The sequence below is a fragment of the Amblyomma americanum genome, chromosome 11 (assembly GCF_052857255.1).
Source record: "Amblyomma americanum isolate KBUSLIRL-KWMA chromosome 11, ASM5285725v1, whole genome shotgun sequence".
NCBI classification, from domain to species: domain Eukaryota; kingdom Metazoa; phylum Arthropoda; class Arachnida; order Ixodida; family Ixodidae; genus Amblyomma; species Amblyomma americanum.
The window spans coordinates 38664335-38690135 of record NC_135507.1 but is presented as its reverse complement, the minus strand read 5'-3'; the positions used below and the strand labels follow the sequence as shown (position 1 = coordinate 38690135).

The 25801-nt window shown below is 47.9% G+C and overlaps 1 protein-coding gene across 1 annotated transcript; it reads left to right on the top strand.

Annotated features, from left to right (window-relative positions):
* Nucleotides 1–723: 723 nt before the first annotated feature.
* Nucleotides 724–22478, top strand: LOC144110094 (multidrug resistance-associated protein 1-like). The gene is made up of 12 exons (XM_077642911.1): nt 724–853; nt 2117–2212; nt 3230–3353; nt 5811–5955; nt 7086–7251; nt 8184–8510; nt 10468–10569; nt 11333–11476; nt 14066–14224; nt 18494–18660; nt 19912–20106; nt 22290–22478. The coding sequence occupies exons 1-12, from the start codon at nt 764–766 to the stop codon at nt 22459–22461; spliced, it is 1887 nt and encodes a 628-aa protein (XP_077499037.1). The 5' UTR covers nt 724–763; the 3' UTR covers nt 22462–22478.
* The last annotated feature ends 3323 nt before the right edge of the window (nt 22479–25801 follow it).

Here is a 25801-nt window from a genome sequence, read left to right as displayed (position 1 = left end):
TGGGGATCTTTAACGTGCACTGACATCGCACAGCACACGGGCGCCGTAGCGTTTTTCCTCCATAAAAACGCAGCCGCCGCGGTCGGGTTCGAACCCGGGAACTCCGGATCAGTAGTCGAGCGCCCTAACCACTGAGCCACCGCGGCGGGGCCCTCAAGCGGTTGCGCCGTGAACAGCCGTGGCGGAGAAGAGGATTGGAGAAGGGATAAAAAAAAAAAAGCCTGCCGCTGCGCATGCTTGAGTTGTGATTCCTGTTCCACGCGACCGGGAGCAGTGTTCTTAGCGGCTGGTGAAGAAAACGGCTCGAAAAGAGCATTCTGGCTCTTTGAGACTTAACAATGAAAATGTAAATAGTGAATTGTAATTTAAATATTTAAGTGGTAAACGTTAAGTTGACACAAATGAAGGACTTATATTAGGAAATATGTGCATTTCTTTTGTTTATTACGAGTGCTTGACGTTCGTACAGTCAAAATTACCTACTAGAAAACTGAAATGTCATCTCGTCCTCAGCCCATCAAAGCCACCCAATTGTAATTACCGACAAGATTGGTTCTTTTGGTAGTGAGAAGACTAAACGTAACTGTATGTCACTTGTGGTTATCTTGGTGCATTTCGTCTACTTGTTTGTTATGGAGGCTCAAACTTGCTGAGCGATGTCATGGCATGTGACGGCGCAACGTCCGGGCTTCAATTTCTGCGCGGTCTTTGCCGCAGATCCTACGACGTCACGTCGGGCGACGTGTCGTCTTTGTCGGTGACCATGGCCAAAAGACCGAACCCGGAGTGCGCCCGGCCGGGTTATACCAAACCCGGTCAACTGGTGGAAGACGAAGGGTTCCACATCGGCAAGGTATGTCGCGAGAAGTGAGCGCTGTGACGGCGTTGACTTTGTCTTAGCTGACATTACGAAAAGGGCATGGGCAGGACATCTAAGGCGAATGAATAGTACGTTAAGGGTAACAGAGTAGATTCAAACAGAAGGCAAGTTTAGCACAGGACTGTAAATGTCAGATGGTCGGAAGAGATTTGGAAGTTTCCACGAATAGGCTGACCGCAACTGGCACAACAGCGGTAATTTGGAAATATGAGAGAAACCTTTGCTCTGCATTGGATGTGGTTATGATGATCATGATTAGTGGCCATTTAGTCGTTTGTGAATAAACCTCTTTATGATGCATGGAATGCATATATTAAATGCCCCCGTCTCCACTCTTCCGTGCTTTCTTCAGTACTTTGCGAGGCTTTCTCTGATTCTGCGCATTGTGGACTGCATGGGCATAGATCTTCAGAATACGCTACAGGAATTAAAGGGAGTTTGCGTCTTTTGGAAGCAGCACCCGATAATTCCTCGCTTTTTCATTGTTGTATATTTTACTTCCGCTGAACTGTTTTAGCAGCGCCATAACGACGATTCGGAGCGTTGATGTCGGCACCGTGCCCACCAGCACATGAAGTCGTGGTGCCTTCCGCAGTAGCAAATAGACAGATCTAGCATACCGGAGACGTGCTAGCACAGACCTATACCCGTTTTTGGTACAGGAGCTGCGCATGCGTAGTGGCAAGTGCGACGCTTCATAGGACCACTGTGCGCGCGCAGGAGGCGTCCGGTAAACCTGTAGACGTCTCCGCTAGTAGGTCTCCGGTATGCTAGGTGTCTCTAATACGAAACGAGCGAACAGAGAAGTGCCACGCGCATTAAACAGATATGACTCGCCAGTTTTATCAACTGTAGCCTAATAATGGATGACCCATAACTTTAGCTAAACCCGACAGGCACCTCTTTCAATGGATTTAGGACAAAAAAAAAGATTGCGGCTGATGGCTTCAGAAAATACCATTCGATAAAGTAAGAAATTGCGTTAGAGCACAGAAAATAAAATGCTACAAATTTAGGGCGCTTTCCTCGAGAAAAGAATGGTTCACAATAATTTGAAAAAACAGCACAAATTAGACTAAACAAACCACAGAAAGAATGCACTGCATACGCTACGACTAGCCCGGGAAAATACAGTCGCCGTGAAATTTTTTCAACCTAATGGAAGGCATGAAAAAGCACATTGACTACTTCTTAGAGCTCATAGCGTAATCTGACAACATGCCGCGTTTCCTGCAGGTCGATTACGAGATCTACCGTTACTACTTGAGCCGGTTTGGGCACGCCATGTTTTCCCTGGTTCTCTTGGGCTACGGCGCGTGCCGGGCGTTCGACGTGAGTTGCAGATACGACACTCAAAACTGCTTCTTTACGGTGGACACTTAGCAAATATGATGCAAGAAAAAACTGGGTACACTGAAGTTAATTTTTAAAAGAATGCTGGCTAAAGCAGTCTAAGGCTTAGCTGAAACGTCATACGAGACATCATGTTATATATATATATATATATATATATATATATATATATATATATATATATATATATATATATATATATATATATATATATATATATATATATATATGTCGCAGCCCAATTTAGCCAGTAATTTTTCTCTTCTCACCATTATTATCTCTACGCTGGCGTCCCGCCATTTTCTTTCCTTCCTTCGCCTCTTCTTTCTCTCTTATTCTCTTCTTTGTTTTTACCTTTTACTTTCTCCTTTTCTCTCTTCTCTTTTGTCTTGGCTTGGCTTGGCTTGGCTCGGCTTATCTCACCTTGACGCCGATCCATCCAGATCGGTGGGAAAATCCTCAATGTTCTTCACTTAGACGATAGCTCATGATGGGCTCTCACTAACGGTTCCCGCCTTGAATCGGCCGTTACTGGGCAAATTATCTGCACGTTTCTCTAAAGTACGATGTAGCCGCTACACAGGTGGAGATGAGGCGTGTCTGCTGTAAGGGGAAACCGCGTTTCGATGAAAGCGAAACGCAAAAGCGCCGATGTGCTGTGGGATGTCAATGCACTTTAAATATCCCCAGGTGATGGACATTATTCTTGAGCCCACCACCACAGCACCTCTTCTTTCCTTTCTTCTCTCTGTCCCTCCTTTTTCCCTTCCCTTACGACGCGGTTTAGCTGTCCGCCGAGGTGTGAGACAGGTACTGCGCCATTTCGTTTCCCTAAAAACGAATTTTCAGTTTCAATTTTTAAATTTTTATATTAACATGTTTTATCGCGGGCGTGGCTAAATAGTCAGTTCTTATTAACAGAAAGTTCGAGTTATTGAGATTGATTTTGGGGAGGGGAAATGCATCCTGAAATCACGTGCCCTTTCCACTTCTAAGCTGCTCTCGTCGGTGTGGATCAGCAACTGGAGCGAGGAAGTCCTTCAAGAGGGCGCCACCAACTCGACGACTGCCGCCAACGGTTGGAGGCTAACCATTTACGGGCTACTCGGAATATGCCAGGGTGAGCATACTGCACACTTTGATCACAGCTTTTTTTTTTTTGCAAAGCTTTCCGCGGGCTTTCAATGCGACAGCGTTAAGTGCCCCGTGTCGCAGAAAAGCCGGTGTCGTCGGCGGCGTTGGCCGTGAGCGAAAAATCCCACCTCCCCCTCCTCCTCGCATTGTACGCCGCTGCCCCAATGGATAGCGCGCGACGGCAGCGCATTCCGCTCGTCTCGTTCGGGCGCAGTGGGGCCGTGCGGGAACGCAAGAACCACGCGGTGAGCGCGGTGAGCGGCGAACAACGCAGCGCACATCCAAAGCGCGTTAACCACGAAGCTTGCGGCCTGCTGCCCGTTCGTTCGGCGCGGAAGCTATGCTGGCATTCGTGGCATGGGGGTTTGTCGAGAATGATGTGCCGATGAACTACTACTTCAACTTGAGTCCCGCGCGTTTCGGCACAGCGCCTGGCAGCGCTTCTACGTGGTTTGACGCTCCGCGTGTCCGTTTCACCGTACGTAGGACAGCGATTTGTCTAACGGGCAAGGAGTCGCGTCGAACGGGTGATGGCGTTCCGTGGACTCCCTGGCAGTGCGGCAACACGCTGTCGCGTTCCACTCTTAAAGGTGAAGCTTAAGCGTCCTCCAGGTTTTTTTTTTCGTTTTCATAACGCTGTGCAGAAACGAGAAAAAGTTTGGAGGACATTAGCTTCGTCTTTAAGAGTGAGACGTGACAGCGTGTCGCAGCGTTGCCGAGGAGTACACGGAACGCCATCGCCCGTTCGGCGCGACACGTGGCCCGTTGGACAATTTAAGGAAAGGACGCCTGTCTTGCATATCTCGGTGGAGACTCGAACCGGGCCAAGGAAAATGAAATGAAAATTTGTTTTAAGGTAAGGAAATGACGCCTGTCTCACAATTCTCCCTGGACACCCGTGCCGCCCGTAAGAGAAGGAAAAGCCCTTCCTTTACAGCGCGGTGCAGGTGTCCACCGAGATGTGACATATACTGTGCCATTTTTCGCCTACGGCGAACGCCGCCGACGGCGACGACACCGGCTTTTCTGCTACACGGGCTCCTTTTATGCTGTCGCGTTAAAAGATGAGTAAGCTGTCCTCTAGCCCACTCCTTTTATAAAAGGCAGTGCGCCAGAGGAGAGCTTACTCTCTTTTTACTCCCACATAGGCGTATTCGTTTTAGCCCAGGCCTCTATTCTGCTTACCTCGAGTTAACCTAATGCAAGGCATACATAATTTTTGCTTTGAACACCTGTGCATTTGCCTATGTGCATCTTTTGTGAAAAGTGAAGAGGCCTAGGTGCACGTTTGCTTCCAACCCGCGTGCAGGAGCTCTGCTAGTATACATATGTTTATTGCTATGGTTCGTAGGCGTGCGAAGACGGATCTAAAACCAGAGCGATGTTTATTAAGCTCCATAGCAAGACCTCCAAGCAATCTCTTCGGACTCCACTCTTTACGAGGGGCGTACATACCTGTGCGTTTACCGCTACATGAGGCAACTTTTAGTATTTGACTTATGCCCGATCGTCTGTCTGTACGTGCTATGAAAAATAAAGGTATTCATGCTCAATTAAACGAAGACATATTGTCTGTTGTTTTCATACAGCACGAGAAGTGAAATGTGTTTTTCGCTTCGGATACAAAACTCTGCTAGAGATGGTGCTACGGGTTGAAAAGCAAATCTTTGTTCCCTATTTGTTACTGTCTGTCGGGCGCACCAACAGAGCCGCAGAATGTGCTACAAGTGGCGGCTTAAAATGCAAACTAAAATGCAAAAATCAAATGAATGCGACTGTTTTGATGTGATAGAGTTTCTCTGCTGCATGGGAAATCCTGGACTAGCCGATAACCTAAACTGTTTCTGTGACTAGCAAGTGTAAATTTGTCACTAATAAATCTGAGTGCGACCGACAAAAAAAAAACGTGTCGCGCAGTGGTTTTCGCGTTTCACCAAACATTAATTTTACGATTAAGTGGTCAGACGCCCTCTCGATATGCTGGACAAAGAAAAAAACGTAGCTTGGAAGGTTGCCTTGAAGTGCGCAGCAGATTCGTCTTTTTTTAGGACCGCTTCTATTTTGCACGTTATCTTAGATTACAGTATGGTATAATTTATGGAGTTTATTAAGAGATGCGATGACGAATACGCGGGTTTGCCTTGGTCCGAGGGTTCCACCATGATGATCGTGGTACATTTGCGCTTGTACTCCTACACGTCAGCCACAGCATCAAAGATGGAATTTTTGTTACCCTGTTATTTCAGGAAGCTGCCCTGATTTTTTGTGCTTTTTGAAGCCGCTGACATTTTATACACCAAAAGCTAGCAGTATACTGACACCCGCATCGACCTTAGTTTTTCTTTTGTTATGGTTGTTGGGACTTGGGGCAGTTTATGCAGCGCTTGTTTTTTTCCTGGATTGAGCATTCAGAGCTGCATTAATCACCTCTGTGTTCCCGCAGGCACGTGCATTTTCTTCGGCACTCTGATCCTGGGCCTGTGCGGACTGGCGGCCTCCAGTAGCCTGCACGACGAGACGCTGTCCCGCCTGGTCCGCGCGCCCATGTCCTTCTTCGACACCACACCTCTGGGTCGCATGCTCAACAGGTGGGCCGGCAGGGCTTAAAGCCTTATGGATTATGAGTGTGTAACGTCCCAAAGCGACTAAGGCTATGAAGGACACCGTAGTGAAAAGCTCCGGAAATTTCGACCACCTGGTGCTCTTTCACATGCACTTACATCTGTTAAACTATAAACTAGAAGAGGTAGGGACAGCATAGGTTTAACGCAACATTGTTAAAGGCACTGTTACCCAGAAAATCCGGCGTCGACGCGTTGTGCGCGAAAAATACTGACGCAGAGTTGTCCAGGTGGCCACCCGTAGGAGAAGCAACTTATGTGGGCTACCAGGGTCACCTGACCTTGTCGCCTCATCACAACTTGACTCGATGATACAAGGCGCAAGAGTGGATAAGAAGAACAAACGCCAATTCCGCCTATATTAACCTAGTAACGCTATCGCGTCCTACCTTTAAGGCGGACCTTCAGTGTCCCCTCCAATTCTGTTTTCCTTTTGATCATTCCGGAGTATCTTGATTGCAAGAATGCTTTGATTTTTTTACATTGTTGCTTCCTATGGCATGAACGATTCAAAACAAGTGTATTTCGGCTATTCTCGTGGAAACAGTGCTAAAAATACGGAAGAAAACGTGACAAAAAACAGCCAGCAAACCGCCCAGGACCTATTCTTTTTTTGTGCTGTTGCCACCAATTTGTTCACTGTGCACACTCTCACAACTCGCAGCTCTAACTGTGAGGGCCTGAAAGCGATTCTCGCGTCACATGGACAGGTAACTTTAATACTGAAGACAGCAGCCATGTTGAGCACAAGACCGAATAATACAATTTGGAGTGAAGTTTAAAATCTCGTTAGCATTTTCGGTCTACGGAAAACTGTAGAGAACAAAAGGAAAGGTGTCTTTAATTTATATTTACTGTGAAGTCATTGAATGCGGAGAATGTTCGTTTCCATTCGGGGGCTACTGCACATTTCAGGACGTCACAAAAATTCAATAAAAATTATCTACGAGGGTTTTAATTGTTTCCTTGAAACCTTGGTGTGTTTATAACAAAATATGAAAACTAAATAAGATTTTACTCTCACTGGAGAATTCGTGACGTAAACAGTTAAGGGATGATCACTTAATGAGGGTTGCCACCGTTATCGACCTGCGCAGGTTCAGCAAGGACTTGGACCAGGCCGACATGCAAATCGCAATTGTCGTGGACTCCCTCCTTGAGATGCTGACCGACGTCCTGGGCATTCTCCTGCTCATCACTATCTATATACCGTCCTTTATGGTGGCCGTCCTTCCTTGCTCTGTCATCTACTTCATCGTGCAGGTAATGTACCCTGCACTTAACGTTGCTAAATTGGAAAATCCTAAACCGGCAGCCGTTGCGAAGCTACTCAAGAGCTAAGTTGTCGTTGGAGCTGCCGACATAACCAAACGGCTGCGTTATATGTGCAATACGCCGGACTGCCAAATTCTAAAGGCCTATATATTCTTCTCACACAACACACTTTCATTTCTGGTGTCCGAATGGTGGCGTAGCCGAATTTCATTACACGGCGGTGGGTGCGCAAAGCAGGGTACTTTAATTGTAGGATTCCATTAGCAGAGCCTTCATGAAATCCCAATTTTAAGCCCAAATAATTAAGTAGTGGAGCAGATATCTTTTACGTGGTGCCAAAGCAGGTTGCAAAAAGCGCGTGGCTACTTTGGAGAAAAAGCTTAGGCACAAGTGTTCGAACGCCGCAGCGGTGACCTAGTGGTCTGAACATCCGCCTCGCATTCGGGAGGTGCTGGGTTCGATCCCCGGTGCCGCCGGGTACCCAGCGCTAAGATCATGAATAAAATATTTCCCCTGGTCTGTTGCTGAACTTATTTATGGTGAAATGCTTGGAAATTTGGTCTTTCACCCCAAATGCAGTAGAAGAAAAATATACCTTGTGCCATGGCGCTCTTTTGCCACAGCTGCCCTTGCGCTATAAAAATTGATCATCACAAGTGTGCCAACAGTGTCTTTGATACACCATTCGCTACTGACTGCCTAGGTTTTCATACGAGGGAGCTCAGTCCGATGAGATTGAAATTTCTGTTTGGGCAACCCTTTAACTGCTTTGCGCTTTGCAGGAACAACTACCAAGCTTGTCATTTCTATGTACACGGTCTCCCTGTGAACTTTCATTCTAAATTCCACAGCTTCAAGTCCCTAAACCGCTAGCGTGAGTAATTCTGCAGCAAATCCTCACCTGGCGCCGTCTACCGCAGAAGCTGTTCGTGCGCACGTTCCGGCAGCTTCAGCGCCTGGAGTCCGTTTCCCGCTCCCCGGTGTTCAACTGCATCGCGGAGACGGTGCCCGGCGTGCAGACCATCCGGGCGTACGCCGTGCAGCGTGCATTCATCGCACTGTCGGACACGCTGCTAGAGCGCTGGATCTCGAGCGCTTTCCACCTGATGGCGGCCGAGCGGTGGCTGACGGTGCGGCTCAACTTCCTCGGCACCGCCGTGTCCCTGTTCACTGCCTGCCTGCTGGTGCACGGCAGGGACGTCTTCGGGCCGGCTGCCTATGGCCTCACGCTCCTCTATGCGCTCAAGGTGAGGTAGTGAAGATGGAGCGGTATGACGCTGTCGAATGAAATGGACAAGCAGAATCTGTAATATGCGACTTGAAGCGGTCGCTTTGCGGTCAGGACATTCTGATGCAGAACGTGCCGCACAATACACCTCTGTGTGAATGAGGTAGGGGGCGCTCCGGTACCTTCCTTTCAAGAGTCCTCAGTCTATAGTTTCATTGTTGGTAGGAGGAGGAGATAATTTCTTGTAATAACATAATTTCCAGGCTATTAGAAATGAAGACAGTCGACAAGGAACTGCAGAGAAAGAAGTGTATCCAGATAAGAGCTCTCAATTTCTTTTGCCAGATGCGTCTGAGTTCCCTAGCTTTCCTAGAAGTCCTTAGAGGAAGGCTGCTTGGTAGGCAGCGCCTGGTAAAGTTACCCACTGTCACGATCACGTGGCAACACATTGACTCCGGGTGATCCGCACATGGCCAGCGATAGCTATACTTGGCGCGTGTTGGGTGCACGCGGTCCCCAGAGTCAGGACTCCACGCTGTCCCCACTGAGTCAGGACTCTACCGACACGTGTTCAATGAATTCACTTTCGAAGGCGCCTGCTTGCGGACCTACTTTGAACAGCGCGTGGAGTGGTTAGTGTTAATGCCGTCTGAGAAATGGCAGATCGATATACCCATGTCTGCCCATGGGTTTTTCTAAAATTTGTGAGGAAAATGAATGGTTAATAGTTATGGCTTTTAGCGTCCCGAAGAGCCACAGGGGATACGCGGCAATAGTGGGTACAGACAAAAAGTATGGTGGGGCAGCCAGAAAAAGAATGTAAACCAATATGCCCCTGCCTGTGCCACTAAGTATAACAGCCTTAGTGGGTACAGACATATAGTATGGTGGAGCTGCCATAAACAAAATGTAAACCAATAAGCTCCTGCAGTGAGCATTGAAAATCCTTCATGGGCTTTGAAATTTCTGCACGTGATTTGTGTTGCATTACACATACATCAAAATTCGACCTCTGCCGCCTGGACTGAAGAATAGAAACTATTCTCGTGGACGAGTGTATTGAACACTGCCTGCATGTCTTCTTAATGCACTTTTCACATTCGATTGACTATTTCTCCGCGATGGATTATTGAAGGTGTTGACGAATGCTGAGGACGTCTCGACGTGTTCGACTGTTGGTACAAAGGCAAAATAGTATGCGTCGAAGCTGCACACGAAATGCGGCACAGCGACCGAACAGCATTGTGAAAAGAGCGCGAAGGAATAAGCACGGCATAGAAATAACAGCACACTGATAACTGCATTGTGAGGAAACAGTACAACGCATCGCAGTACAGCGTTACGCGAGTATTCTTTTTCTGAGTGTTTTTTCCCCGTAAACTTTTGTCGCTCTAATATTTTTTGAGCATAGTTTATATCTCTGCTGTTTTGTTGCTTGCCGGTTTTTCGTGCGCTCGAATCGGACAGTGTTTTCAGAACGCAGGTCGACATACAGTATGTCAACGCTAATGGCCATTCGTACAATAATTTTTCGTCCTTTCTCTGAGGCTGGTCACAGACAGACGAGCGCCGCCGAGGTTTCGTTCGTATAAGCGTTTTAATCCTAACACATTAACAAAGTTTGTGCTGGAAGCCGCGTCCCCTCTTTAACGGTTGCTGCAAGGCCCGACGTTACTCTGAACTAATTTACCTCATGACCGCAGTTAGCGCAAGACAACCCATGTCGCAGGGTACTGAGGGAGGTGTTTGTTCTGTAGTACGATTACCGACGATGAGGATTCCACATTCACTACTGGGGTAAAAACTAAGAGGAGCATTTGGGAGAGTTGTTGAAATGCGCAGCCGCACCTTTACTTGGTCCCATCTTTCGTTCCTGTCCTGTGTGAGACTCGGAGCGCAAGTAGTGTGCCTTTAGCGTTGCCACCAGCGGCGCTTCAATTATCTTTCCTCTTCTGTCCTCTTCACGCACTTCTCAGGTGACAGACGCCCTGAACTACTTGGTGCGCTTCATGGCAGAGCTCGAGAACTCCCTCATCGCCGTGGAGCGCCTTCACGAGTACACCAAAACGCCCACCGAGGTCAGCAATGTGCAGCCAAATCCATGCGCCTGTTCATTTACTACGCGTTTGAGGAATGGTTCGCTGGAAAATCTCTAACGGATATTCCTCGCCAGGAGGGAGGAGGAAATGAGGGGTGTGTACGCGATGCCATTAAGTACATAACTTTAACAGATGTTCGCTTATTGTCACGGGGGGTGAGGGGGGTCATATTCTGTTCTGGTGAAGTCAAATAGTCTGTGGCCACGTGCAACGTGTTTAATGGGGCACGTGCGTCTTAAGTTATCTGAGTGATGACATGTCCCGTGGCTTATCTGACGGCGCCATTTCATGAGCTGATAGCCATGAGATGTCGGAGGTGCTTGGTGATTGCAGCGGACACTCCCAATGAATTTTGGGCATTTCTGTCTCTTTTGTAAAAGGACGAAGCAACAGTGATGAATTTACGTGGGCTCCGCCTACCTCTCAAAGCGCCTCCTCAAACGACATAGCCGGATGAGGCACATTCGCGAGAGGGCTAATCTCTTGGCTCGTTTCGAGAACTCTGCGGCTGCCAAGCAGTGCTTCCTTGCGTTGTTCCTCCCGCCTGTACTCCGCTGTTTGCGCTGACACACCTTCAAGAGTACAGAATGAAGAGTTCGATTCGCTTGTAGGCAGAGAAGAATATTTTGTTTGTTCTTGTTTTTTCCGCGTCTGTTCAGGTTCAGAATTTGAGAGAAAAGCCCTTGGCCTTCTCTGCTGAACCAGCACAGGAGTGACGTTACGATCGTGTTCTTTTGCGCAGGCCCCCTGGCGTGTCAGTCCGGCGCCGAGCCCTGACTGGCCACAGCATGGAGCCATCAACTTTGTGAACTTCAGTACTCGCTACCGCCCGGACCTGGACTTCGTGCTACACAATATCAACCTGGACGTGCAGCCATCGGAGAAGGTAATTACGCCAGCGTATAGATATATGTACCAAAGACACATCTAGTAGAACAATAGTGTTTACATCGTAGATTCATGTAAGGTACTTTTTTTTCAACTGCGTCGCCGTCGGCTTACTATAGCACCTTGACCGAAAACTACCACCTTTAACTTATTGCTCCTGGCGGAACCACCCACTTGAGCAGAAGAGGCGCTGCTGTCTACTGTTTGTTGCTCAGCAAAAGGTACTGCGCAAAACAGACAGGTCTGAACAAGCGGAGAGACACAAGCACTGACATACGACTGATGATTTTGTTGCCGTAATGGCGCAATAATTAGAGCCACCTAAGCACAATCAACACGTGGCATTGCATCGCTGAATGATTACGTCATCAAAAGGAAAGAAGGATAGAATTACAACCGCCACTACAAAACGAAGCGGCAAATAGCCTTCAGAGGAAGTCGTTGAGGCAATGGTATCGACCTATTTTCATGACGTCATGGTTAATCTGTTGTTAATAACTTGGTGCGCCGGTGTGGCACGGGATAAACCACGAATTAACCGTGATGGCATTGCAATTGGTCGACGCTATTAGGCTTGATGAACTTCTGTTAGGTACATTTGACGCTTCGTTTTTGAGTTGAATCGGACTACAGAACGGTCCTGTGTCGCAATCAGGTCCTGGTGGGAGTGGCCAACGTAGAGAACGGCCAGACGAAAATGGCAAGCTCTGGAGGGGCCCGGTATGGCGACTCCTGCTATTGTTTGTTCTGGAGCGGAAGAAATTCGAATTTAGTAATTTTTTTAGGTTGGATTTGGCCCTACCTCGACGGACATGTCGTAAACCTGTGGGACATAAACGCTGTGGCTCGAAACGAGGCCACCCAAGTTACTTCGCTCGAGGACTACACTGATGGTGTCATATATGTGTATCTAAATCAACTACATGAACCATGCTTTTTGAGAGACCTGCACGTTGTAGTGAGCAATGTTTTAAGGAGAAAATAGCGAAAATTCGATACGTGCAATATTCGTTCAATCTATTCTACGTATACGTTCGCGGACTAAACACAGTCAAATTTCGACTTAATTCCTAGTCTGCTCTTTGTCAATGTAATATATGTACCACGCTGTTCATGGCGACAAAGGGATCTGTATACCTTCAATAGTGTCGAAAGGGTGCGTCAGCGCACGACTGACAATCAGTGCACCAGATAAGCGAGAATAACAAATGTTATCCAACCCCCACTGCGTGCCGCTGCTAGGGCTACTGACGCGTCTCCTGATTGGGGCAGTACTAACAATTACGAGTCGAATCGCTGTATCGGTACATTGGCCCCTTCTGAAGGTGTGCTTATTTAGGTCGGAATTTATATGGTGGCAGGTACAACGTTAGCATCGCTTGGAAAACCTCGCGAATTTGAGAATAACTTATAGAAATAACCCGCACTAAATCGGGCACGTTATCCAGACTGAGGACATCACATCGCTCAATCCATCGCGCAATATTACGGTGGTAAAGTTATTTTTCTTCCTGCGAACAGTGCTGTTGCAGATATAAGCAAATTATTTTCGTCAGTGCGGCAAGCTACTGTTACTCGGCATGTTAATTGCCAAGTGCCACCGTGTGCATAATGACCCAGTCCCTAAAGGGCGTTTCATAAATACACCCAAATTGTCAACACGAAAGAAAAACTAAACTAAACTGAAGTATATATAATTGCGGTCCTTGGCTCACATATCTAGAGCGCTCGAACGCTGATCTCGAACGTGGCTCGTGTGGCCGCACGGGAAAGAATGCTCAGAGTAAAAGGGGGAGCGCCATCATCGCCGCTCCCTTTGTGTTGCTTATTTTGTGGCACTCCTCAACATTTCTCTACAGGATCTATAGTGTAGGTAACAATCTCATTGTACCCCTTATCCCTCCGTGTGCGGTAACCCTCACCCGCGGTCTTACCCGTGCGGAGGAGGTTGCGCTTAGGAGGATCCGGGTCGGGGTTGCCCTCACACCAGACATCACTCGGAAGTAGCCTCAGTACCGAGAATTGTTTCCTCGGCCAGGGTGTCCGGTATGTAAACACGAGGACATTGAGGCCGACATTCATCACTTACTGTGGGACTGCCCAGCTCTCAAGCCTACAAGGATCCGGCGCCTGATGGTAGCAGGTCTTTCACCAAGCAACCCTTCTTCATACATTGCCTGGACGCAGGGACCGTACCATCGTTCTCTACTAGACTTCATCAAATCAGCTAACTTTTTTCCATTCATTTAGATCATTCATCACACCTTCAACCATCATTGATGCCCTAGGGCAATAAATTTCGCTTTAAAAAGAAAAACTGTCCTGTCTGCTATTTCATCGGCCCCAGAATTGTTCAGGCGCCCACTATACAGGGTGAAAGTGACGATTCGCCGTGCCATTGCTCGTCATTTTTTTACTTGCAAAATAATCGCTGCTGCTAATCCTTTCTTGCCTGTCGGTGCTCCGGTTGGGAGATGTTGCTTACGCCACATGTATAGCTCTGCTTTTCAGAATAGCGCAAAACACTAACAGAGCTACCGTTCTGCGTTACAGTGTTGACTGTGATGCCTATCCTTCATCGCTCCAGGTCGGGCTGGTGGGTCGCACGGGGTCGGGCAAGTCGACGTTGACGCTGTCCATGTTCCGCATCGTGGAAGCGGTTGAAGGGGACATCATGATTGACGACGTGGCAATATCGCGTATCGGGCTGCACGATCTGCGCTCCAAGCTCACCATCATTCCTCAGGTGAGAGCGTGATGACGTTTTGTGTCGGATTGAAATATCCCGCTATTGTACACAGGATGTTCGAAATGATATTTTTGTAAAGTCTATAGCTGGTGTCAACAAAACTGGGGTCAAGTGATTTGGCTCATTAATAACCGTCTGTGGATGGTCCCCGCCAGTGAATAACGACATGATGATACCCTGAAGCACAATGCACTGCGCTGCCGTGACCTTAGAATAAATCGTATGGTTTCATAATTTAAGAACAATAAAAATTTGGCAGAGGCATGACTGCTTGCGCGTGGGAATGCGAAAGCATTACTGCTCCTGGATGCATGGCCCTTACTCACACACACACGCCAGTACGACATCACCGGAACGCTGTGCGACGATTGGTTGCATCCCATTTGTAATCTATATGCAACGAGAAATCGTATGACACCGAGAAATCTTATACTCGCAAAGCAGAACGAAGCACGGTTGCGTCACAAGTCGGTACGAATGTTGGGAAAAAGAGGTCGGGTGTTGGGGAATCAATATAGAAAAAGGATATGTATAGAATTGTTTTAGGTGGCGATGCTCGGTTTGCTGTGTGTGTAATAGAGCCGCTTGATGACGTCACCCTATTGTTATTTCCATCGCTAAGATTATCTGTATCATCGAGTACATAGACTAACACACGCCGCCGGTATTCCTCTTAATGGGACTATTAACGCTTTCGCATTGAAAGAAACCGGTGACTGAGAGTGCCTTGTACTATACGATTACATGTCTTGCTTTTTGTGCTCTTGAACATTTGTTAATTTCCTGCCTATGCATCTTAGAAACAGCACTAACACAGGACAGAGCGAAAACACAACTCAAGCGCCTGTGTTGTGTCCTTGCTCCGTCCTGTGTTAGCGCTGTTCCCAACATGATCGTAAACCAACAAGCCCAACTCTCCACTCTTCTGTGCATATGGATCTCAACCACACTCGAATATATCAAACGACATTGTCACTGCACGCCATCAATGATATATATCACGCGTTCTCCCCATTTAAAGGCGCCTAATGCGCTTGATGAGGTTCACTGGTCACTGACCAAGGTCAACAAAAAAAATGACGTTTCGGGAGCGCTACGGCTCCCTTCTTCACAATGAGCAACCAGCTGGACGTCCCGGGCTTTTTGTTGCGGTTACTATCGTTCTGAGGCATTTCGCGTAGATAGGGTGCAACGTGCCGTCATTCTTATTTATTGTGTTGCGCGTAGTCTGGATGATTAATGACTCGAGATTTCGGCGGGCTGATACATTCTTTTTTGTTGTCACTATATCTGCTTCATCCCAGTTAATTTCGTGATCAGTCTCTTGTGCATGCTCCGCGATTGCGTTTGTTGTCACTTTTCCTTTTCGTACATCGTACTGATGTTCTTTCAGGTGTCTCTTGAAGTCTTTCGTTTCCCCTATGTAAACTAATGAACAGTCGGCGCAGGCAATCTTGTAAACCACGCCGGGAAAACTGTCACGAGGGAGCTGGTCTTTCAAGTTTACAAGCTCATTTCTTATCTTGCTTGTTGGGACATATGCAACATGGACGCCGTGCTTGCGGAACATCCGCGCCAGCGCCTCGCTGATCCCCGGTACATACGGGATAGCGGCTCGTTTCGGTGCGTTAGCACTTTCGTCTTCCCGGGCAGCAGGCTTACTTGATACAGCCAATCTTTGCGTGTTCCGAATGAAGGAAAGCGGGTAGCCGTTTCTTTTCAAATCTTTTTCCACGGTCTTCATTTCGTGGATTAGGGCGGCGTCTTCACTGCATACTTCCCTGGCACGGTTGATTAGAGATCCCACCACTGACCGCTTATGACTGACAGGGTGTGCTGAAATGAAATTTAGGTACCTTCCGGAATGCGTCGGTTTCCGGTAGACGCGAAAACTAAGACCTGTTGGAGTACGGGTTACCACGGTGTCGAGGAACGGAAGGCAGCCGTCAGTCTCTTCCTCAACAGTGAAGTTGATTGAGGGCTCAATGGTATTAAGGTGATCGAGGAAAGTGCGGGTGTGCTTCCGGTCTATGACGCAGAAGCAGTCGTCCACATACCTAAAAAATACTTTTGGTCGCGGTTGGAAGGTGGCCAAAGCTTTGCTCTTGATGGCTTCCATAGCGATGTTAGCCGCTGTGACCGAGATGGCTGCCCCCATTGCTGTGCCAAAGGTCTGCTGGTAGAAGTTGCCGCTGTACGTAAAATATGTGTTGGTGAGTCAGAACTGCAAGAGTTGGCAAAGTTCCGCTGCTTCGAACGGTGTCCGATCCTGCCACGAGGTGTCATTCTCGAGACGTTGCTTACATGTCTCAACTGCGAGATCAACAGGCACGCTTGTAAAGAGCGAGCAGACGTCGAAAGAAACGATCTCATCTGTGTCTTCTAGGGCGACTTCTTTGACCTTGTTGATGAAGTCGGATGAATTCTTGATGTCTGTGCCTGTCTTGCCCACCAGCGGTGAGAGAAAGCCATGAAGGTACTGTGGCAACGAGTATAAAGGAGACTTTCTAAAATCCACTATTGGGCGCAGGGGAATCCCTGGTTTATGCACCTTTGGTAGTCCGTATATGGCGGGCGCTGAGCCTTTTGTACATAGCAACTGATAATAAAGCCGTTTCATAGACGGAGGGATGCCCTTGAAGATCTCTCCTAGCATTTTTAGAAGAGACGTATGCACTTTGGGAGTAGGGTCTTTCGGGATCCGGCAGTAAGTGGTCTCGTCCAGAAGCATGGCCTCCATTTTTTCCTTGTAAGAAGACCGGTCAAGGATAACAGTGACATTCCCTAATGCCTAATGCGCTCTAACAATGTGAGCTTGTTTCCACAGCTGTATTTAAAACGGTTTAATGGTGCAGTTAGCAGCCTCAGTTTAACACATAAGAAAGAGGTGATAACAAGATTTTATTTGCGACTGCTTGTTCAGATAATGATGATCTTGGGAGACTGAGCATCAGGCCGATAGTTAAAATTGGAAGGATTTCACAAGAGACGGTAGCGTTCTTGGCGAATCACACCTTGTGGCCTCAAGGTATACACTGATGAGTGGCCCATAAATGCATGAGCCCTGTTAGTTTCCTTCTCGAAGATGTCCAGCATCTTTCTAACGCCGTCAGTTCCGTTTTAGGCCAGTCCCCAAAGCGCAGGCCTGCCAACAAAGGCTCTCTTTGCGCCAAGGGCAAGCGCGTTTATGACGTGAGTGCCTGTACGGACACCACTGTCCAGATAGACCCCCAGACGCTCCCGCACCGCTTTCACCACCGCCGGCAGAGCTTCGATCGTCGAGGGAACTCCATCCATCTGCCGTCCACCGTGGTTGGAAACAATGATCGCCTGGACCTTGTAGTGCACTGCCTGTTCAGCGTCTTCGGCTGTGAAGTCGCAATTGGCAGTGCTCTATAAACCCTCCATGGCGCTAAGTTAAACTGCGTTTATGTAGATTGGATTGGCCTGAACCTCTCCGCTAGTGGGTTTGCGGGCAAGCCCGTGACATTTAACACTGATTCAACTATACGAAACTAAATACGTCACCAAAGGACAAATGCACGCGTCAACTAACAGTGAGCGATTACGATACGTTACGTTGCAATAACGATCATGCCGAACAGTTTTGGACAAAAGCATTTTTGAAAGGAAAACTGGCGATGGGCACAATTTTTTCATATATTGTGAGATTTCACTATATCAATTAATATATCGGCAGACCTCCCGGCGGCGGCCTTGCAGTTCTTTTCCTATTAATATTTTTACTATCGTCAAAAGCTTTGCCCATTGGTTTTCTATAGCAGTCTTGACTGCTCGATGCGAGCCATGGAAGCACCATAAAAGAATGGTATTGCTACTTATCGGAAGAGTGAACCATTACCTTCGAGATGTAAATACCAGTACCTTACATTTATTCAATATTCAAAATTTGTGTTAAGGAATGCTGACATGGATATATCCTTCCCTAACAACCACTGCCTTTTAGCGCTATGATACTTGTATACTTAACACGTGCCGGTATTGCAATAGGACATCTCTATGAGAAAAGGCGTCTTTCAACACCTCTATTATACACGATACGGTAACACTGTGTGCAACACTGCAAGATGTCTTTCAATCTACTCGCCTCTTCTGTTGCTACGATACCACGATGCAATGGTAATCGAGTTCTTCCGAGTGAGCACATTCACGCGTGTCATTTGAAACATTCACAAGCACGACCTCTGGACAACTACGCACCCTGCAGTGTTCATTGTGTCGCACCTTGGCGGTCTGTTCTTGCAGGACCCGGTGTTATTCTGCGGTTCACTGCGGCTGAACCTGGACCCTAAGGGGGAGCACACGGACGACGAGGTGTGGGCGGCACTGGATAAGGCGCACCTGAAGGCCTTCTTCCAGAACAAGGCAGACAAGCTGCACTTTCACATCGAGGAGGATGGACAGAACCTCAGGTGTTTGTCGAGCAGCTTACGTTTGGTATAATCCCTTCATACGCCATTGATTGCTTCCATCGAAAACAAATATTTTGCAGGTCAAACAATATTTTGCCCTCCAGAAAAAGTTGCGATTACGTTTCCAGCTCAGAGTACCTGCTGGAAAGTTTCTGCACGGGTGTGCAAAATTTCGTACAGATTGGCATAATTGATGAAAATGCCAGGACTTGTCAGGTAAGTGCACAAAGCGTCATGGAATCAGTTTGTGTTTTAAAGACACACAATGCACTTGGAATTGCAAAAAAAAGGTTTTTATTATGGTGGCGGTAACAGTCTACAAAAACGGCAGACAGCGTGCTACTCCGCTCTCGTTCGCGCAATATTGCTTACTGCGTTCGCTATGAGGTATTAAAAAGCATCTTATTTACGAAATGAACGATGCTAACATATCTTGAAACAAATAAGTCACTAATTGGTACGGCATACTAAAAAAAAGCTATGAGTTCGCATCGCATTAAATTGTGCGCAAGCACCTGAGGGGGTCGATTAAAGAGGCAAATCAAACGTGTCGCTCAACATTAGGTCAAGGGATGCCACTTTTCAACGTTCAGATTTTTGGGCATAATTCACAGCAGTTCTCAAAATGTGATTTTCTTTGCTCTCCCCTTTTGTATACTTCAATCACGCCCTCTTATGAAATATACCATACGTGAAACTAAAACCCTTGTTTTTCTAGCATGCTTGCTAGTTTGTTTTGCCAGAGTTGTCAACTACTTGAAGAGTAATATTGCAAATTACAGACGTCTATTCACTCTAAAGAGCAGGTTAATCCAGAAGATCTATGTCAACTATGTGAAGAACAAAGGTTTTGCAAGTCATAGTGTAAAGTACAAACCACTACTCACTCTAAACAGCAGGCCAAAAGATAGTTTATTTGTCTATTTTTGTCGCATCGTATTTATCCTCTCTGCTGTGCACAAGAAAACACTCATACAGGTATAATCTACATGTATCGTAAAAATGCTTATTTTTAATACAAGAGATGGGCCTGTCATTCCTGATAGTCCAATGAATGCCATTTACGTCATCCCTGCTTTATATGACATGGAAGCTACATTTTCGCCATCCTTGCGAGTCTGTTGGAGCATTCTTTAGTAGCCACCCAAACAATACGGTGGTTGCAATTATTTTGAAATCATCCAGACCACATCACGCGCTGCACCCTAATTTTCCGTCATGGTGAAGACAATCTTCAGCGTTGCATTGCAGCGTGGGCCAGCACCAGCTGATCTGTCTTGCCCGTGCTCTGCTGCGCAACACCAAGCTTCTGGTGCTTGACGAGGCGACGGCGTCTGTGGATCCGGACACGGACGCCCTGGTGCAACAGACCATTCGCCGCGACTTCGCCCACTGCACCGTGCTCACCGTGGCCCACCGGCTGCAGACCATCCTGGACGCCAACAGGCGAGCATACCCACACCTGTGCCGAGCATCGATTCTGTTCAAATCCCCATACGCAGTTTTCAATGAAACATTCGGTGTACAGACACCCCATGATAATGCGGGGAAAGTAAACTGCGCGAATAGACTGAGGCACAAGAAAGCTGTACAGGTGTCACTAAAGAGGCTGTATACGGCGCCTTGTGCAGCGGTGATAGAGGGTGCACTTGAAGGCGGCAAGATGGAGGTGGGAGAGACTGTTGTTAGCAGTTATTAGCTGATGCCAGCTACATATCGCAAGAAAAAAACACTGCAGGGAGATAGTTTCGACGAAGTGAAGCTTGCGCTAGATGGTTTAACATTATGAGAACAGCGCAACTACCGGGCACGAAAAGATGAACGCAGGCAGGCAATGCTTTCATTGAGGCTTTGCCACTGCTTATAACTGTGCCAAACAATCTCAACTGAAAACGTACAAAAATGATAGGAACACTGAGGATGGCAATGGTGACCTGTGATGCAGTGCTTCCGCACTTTGTGTTTCTGTTTGTGCTTGTGAATAATCAGGGCCCACGGAATTCACCAAAACCGAGAGAAATTTCGCATGCCTTCCATGGCTCATCTGACCTCTTCAATTTCATCGATTTCTAAAACTTCTTCAATTGCCCTTTAAGTACAATATGCTGGCCCTCGATTCTGGACTAACCATTCCGTTTCATATTTGAGCTACTTCTATATTCTCGACACAACTTACTGGCAAACACATTTGTATAAATTTCTCATTGGCTAGCAGTGAACTAGGCAGTTTTAGGTTACGAGATATTACTGCTGAGGTCCATCTGCGTCGCAGACGGGACCAGAGCTGCACAGTATGAAAAGCCTGAAATATCAGAAAGATCGGAGTCCAAATTTTAGGATTCACGGGGCTAAGGTTTCCCGGGGTTCGCGAAGGACACCACGGCTGCCTGTTTGCCTCTTCTATGACAAATTTCGCTGTTTCCACTATGTCCGCCTGTGCCACTTAGGCGCGAATTATAATTCCTTGGGTGCAATCTTTTCAGAAAGTTAGATTTTGCTAAGCAGCATCCCAGGATCGCACAGTAAAAATAGCAATCTTCTTCAATTCCTCTCATGTCCTCATATACCCACATCGTGATATACTTTGTACAGCGATAGCTGTTCGGCGTACGTCCCTGGGTTTCGCATCGCACCCACCGGTTGTGCCAGTCAACTTGGGTCGCATATGCCTACGGGTGGCTCTGTTTGGAACAGCCGCCTGCCAGTGCAGGTCTGCATCACCTGACCACTACACCAGTGCTCCAAAAATATGTCCCCAAAACTAAACGCCTAAACAGCTATCGCTGAATCTCGCCTTACACAGTAGTAACCGTCCAGCGAGTCTTTAAGCTCTCAATTATAATTCTTTTTACTCGTTCCTGTCAGAATCGGTTACTTTACAAAAATAGCAATGCATTTTAGGCGCTCTGAAGCGTTCAAGCGTGAAAAAAAAATTGCTGATGACCTAGCTTTGTTTGGCCAGGATATACGTAGCGAAAGCGCGGCGACTTCTGGATCAGGAGAATACATATATGAAACCCGTGCATTGACTAGATGCACCTTTGTTCATGATTAAACCTCAACTGAGCCGTCGTGGCGGAGTGGAAGCATCTCCGCCTCAAACGCCAAAGGCCCTGGCTCGATTCCCAGTTTCGACACAGGTTTTTTTTTTTTATTCAGTGAGTGTGTCGGCGTTTCAGTGGCTCCCATATATGCCGCCGCCGAATATGTTGGTTTGCGGCTAAGCGCGTGAGGGCGGCTCCGCAGCGAGGCGCATGTTGTGACGTCATGCCAGGTGGCGCGGCGAGCGCGCGGCGTCTGCGCAACTGCGGCGGTTGCTAGGCAACGACTCAAGGTCTCTCTGTGCCTCCTCGGAGCACCGCCACAGCGAAATCAAAACTTATCCCTCACCGGAGCGATACAAGAGCTACGATGAAAACGAAGCTACGCATTTACAAAAACTAACTCCAGAGTTTGTTTCTCACGCCTGACCCTATATATTCCTACGCAAGGTTTCTCAGACTCTCGCGCGTTTTTTGCGTCCACATTTGTCTAAATCTTCTCTTGTATATGCGACACTCGATAGCGTTCAGGTCACGTCAAGATACGGGGATACTGCGCCTGATTGGGCCTACTCTTCTTCGTTGCAGGATTGTGGTAATGAGATCTGGTAAGATCGAGGAGATTGGCGCCCCTGGAGATCTCCTGCGGAACCCCAAGTCCGCCTTCTACGCCATGAGCAAGGAGGCCGGCATAGTAGGGGACGACCAGAGCGTGGGATTCGAGCGCGGCTCGTCCAGGCACTCGACAGCAACGCCCTGAACATGCCGTGGGGTGAAATCAACCCACGACATAATGAGCAAATAAAAGAAGAACATAATAGGGAACTTCAATTATTGCGTGGGACAGGGCAGTTGTCGCTAAAATGGTAAACGTGTTTATCAAGTGCCCGTACTCAATGCGCAAATGGTGGTCGGCAGGCGCACCTTCCATATATTCGCGTCTGCAGCGGCGTGTGGCAGTCGCCATGGCGTGTGTAGCCACCCCTCCCCCCCCCCCCCCAAAAAAATAAAAATGGCGTTTACCTAACTTGACTAACACTGGAATTGAGCAAAAACCAAGCACGCTTGCTAAGCGTCTGAGGCTCGACCATGGCAGCTCAGCTACGCGCTCGCGACAGCCTTGTCTAAACATACACACATGACCACTTAGCTACTGCATGGTATCACATGGTCTGACGACACCCCCATCGCATGTCATCACGTAGCTTCACATCACCTCATCGGACGTTCTCAAGGTGAAAGTTGAACCCAAAGGTCACCCAGTATCAAAGGTCAACTAAAGGTCATGAGTCAAGGTCAAGGGTCAAGTTTTCAAAACCATAACTGTACCATATATGGTCATACGCGGCTATCCATCGTTGGACTGGAGGTCGTTCAAGGTGGTTGCGCTGCCTACCCGAACACTCCTTTACATAGCGTAGTGAAGCTTTTCGTTTCAATTTTCAGTCGAAAGCACGGAGTAAGACGTATCTGATAGGCGGAGGTTGGATCTTGTTTTGCCGCGCATAGAAAGTACTCGCCCGGTCCTGGGTCCGCATTGCCGGACTCTCTCTATTCCAGCATGCGCAAGCGCCGCGACATCCGTCATGGTTCTCCTCTGCTTATTGGCTCGGAACTGGCGGGTCGCCTGTCGGATGCGCCGCTGGTTGTCACAGCGTTCAGTTTCACGGCAGGATCAACAGGTGGCGTGTCAGTGTGGATATTCTCGCAAGGTGGATAGCGAAAGGAGCAAATAATGCATAAAGCCTCGTCGCCGAGCAAAGAGGAGCGGTGGGAGAGACTGCAGTGCAACGCTGAGCCTCGGACACGTGCCGGGCGTTCGTGTTACATAACCGCGCCTGTCGAAAGCATTGCGGCGCGCCGGAGTCTACGCTGTAGTCTGCGGTCTCAGAAATTGTGCGTACACAATAAGATGTGTGTCCTGGTACTGTGCAGCCTTTGTCCCTACCCTTGCCAGCTTTGTGTCGCATTAAAACCAATACATACCACACTATCTCCGACAGCGTGATTTAACGCTCCCACCACTAGTTCAATGCATCGCAAAGTACTTCAACTCTTCGGTTATCGTAGGGAAAGCGATGATTATTTGCGCAAAAAAGGATATACAAATGCAATGCATCTTTGTCGGGATATATCAACGAGTAATATATTATTTTAAGTGCGCTAGTACATTGTCTTTCACTCAGCCACTTAGATGTCTGTGTGGTCTCCTTGCGACCTTGAACGTGGCTTTGTGAGGTCATCACAACCTGCCCACTGGATTGTAACCAAACTGCCGATCGTGGCAGATGGCAGTTCAAATAGCGATAGGTCTTGACTCGTGAGTGGTTGCTCGGGAAGGGTGGCCTGGGTCTCAAAGGCCCGCCAGGGGCAGAACCTGCCACCAGCCGGGAGTGGCGCATCGCTTAAACGCAGCACCACTGCGGCAGCATTGGTATGAGGACTCCGAGTGATCCATGAATTTAAGGAAAAGATTCATTACGTCCGCGTGTACGGGCATTACCAATTAACGCTATCGCGTTGTACACCTTACAGTGGACGGTAAGTGTAACCTCCAGTTTTTAACTTGAGAGCGTTAAAGACCCCGTTAACCACACAATCCGGCGTCGTCGCCATTGCGAGCAAAAAATAAGTTGACGTAAGGTGACCTAGGTCACGTCACCTTACGTCAACTTATTTTTTGGAGAAAGCTGGAGAAGCAACATGGCTTGCTCGCAAAGAGAAACTTCAGTCGCGCGAGCGCCACCGGGTTCAGAGCCTGCCATTGTTTGGCAGTGGCGCATCCCTTAACCGCTGCAACGCTTTGGAAAGACTTGTGTGAGAACTACTACGGCTATGAATGCAAAGAAGAGAACGAAGAATTCTGCATGCACGGGCATTTACTCATTAACTCTATCTCGTCATACCGTTAAGGCGGAACTGAAGTGTCCCAATTGTTATGGCACTGACACGACCCCCCCCCCCCCCCCCCTTACGATTTCTCCTTCCTTTTTATGCCTTTCGCTTCAAGCTGAAAACAGTCACTCGACCCGTAGCCAAAACCGGAGCGGAAAGTGACGTGCTAGCGGACCTAACTCGCATTTGTCCTGACACTGCTAAATCGTGTCATTTATATTTACACTATTATTGTTCAAGGCGCCCAGGCGCGCACGTACACTGTTACTTGAACCTAACACTGTGAAGACATAATGAGCTTTCTCTCACTCCGAGTGAAGAAAAATATAGTAGTAGTGGTTCATTAATACCACAGGAAAGATTCAAACTTCGGACATCTTAGCTTTCCAATACGTTCAGTTCGACACACCTCCCCCGCCATAAAATGGTTGCATTAATCATATTTTTTCTCGCCGGAGTAAAATTCAACTATAGCAGAAAATAGATAGGTAAATAAGCATTGAGTAAATTTTTTTTCTTAGCCCAAACCATGGCTCTGCCTCATCCGCATCGTAGCTGATACGCCCCATGTATATTTTGCGCTGCAATAATGAATGAAATGCCGTACGCAGCCACTCCTTGTACGGACCCCGGCCCGCGACTTGGAGCCCGTGCTCAGGCCCAGCACGAAGCAAAAGCACAATATCTGGCCTGCCCACCCCGCCAGTTTTCGAGTTGTCCCTAACCCGTGCAGTGATCTGTTATGAAGAGTAGAACCGAGATTCCAGAAGGATGCCGGACCACTGGACCACACGCCTATATATATAGCTTTATGGCATCTAGCACTCACCACAGCGTGGCCACGAGCTCATCGTGACCATGAAGTGGTAGGTGGTGAGAGGAAACGCCGTTGAACAACTCCCCTTTCAACTGCGGCTGATGGTCTTCAGCGCATTGCCACCCACCGGATTGTTTAGGCCCAGGTTGGTCACAGGGCGTAATGGGTTCCGATGGAGCCGTCCCGCCTGCTCTTAGCCATGGCTGATGGGGCGTGGGTTCGACTCCACTGAGCGTTCCTACAAGTGAGGGACGTGCACGTGTATGGCGTTGTTCAGGAAAAGGACGCGACATGTACGGGCACTGTTCGGGTGAGCCTCTTGATGCTGACATCTAAGCAATAATCCCGGGGTGGGGGGAATAAGGAACGTAGAGACCCTGTGCAATCC

Bases quoted from the DNA above. Each gene is read 5' to 3' on its own strand.
- LOC144110094 (XM_077642911.1), top strand. From the start codon at position 764: ATGGCCAAAAGACCGAACCCGGAGTGCGCCCGGCCGGGTTATACCAAA. The intron at 2,213-3,229 runs GTGAGTTGCAGA...TCCACTTCTAAG, and splicing joins GCGCGTGCCGGGCGTTCGAC to CTGCTCTCGTCGGTGTGGAT. The intron at 18,661-19,911 runs GTGTTTGTCGAG...GTTGCATTGCAG, and splicing joins GAGGATGGACAGAACCTCAG to CGTGGGCCAGCACCAGCTGA.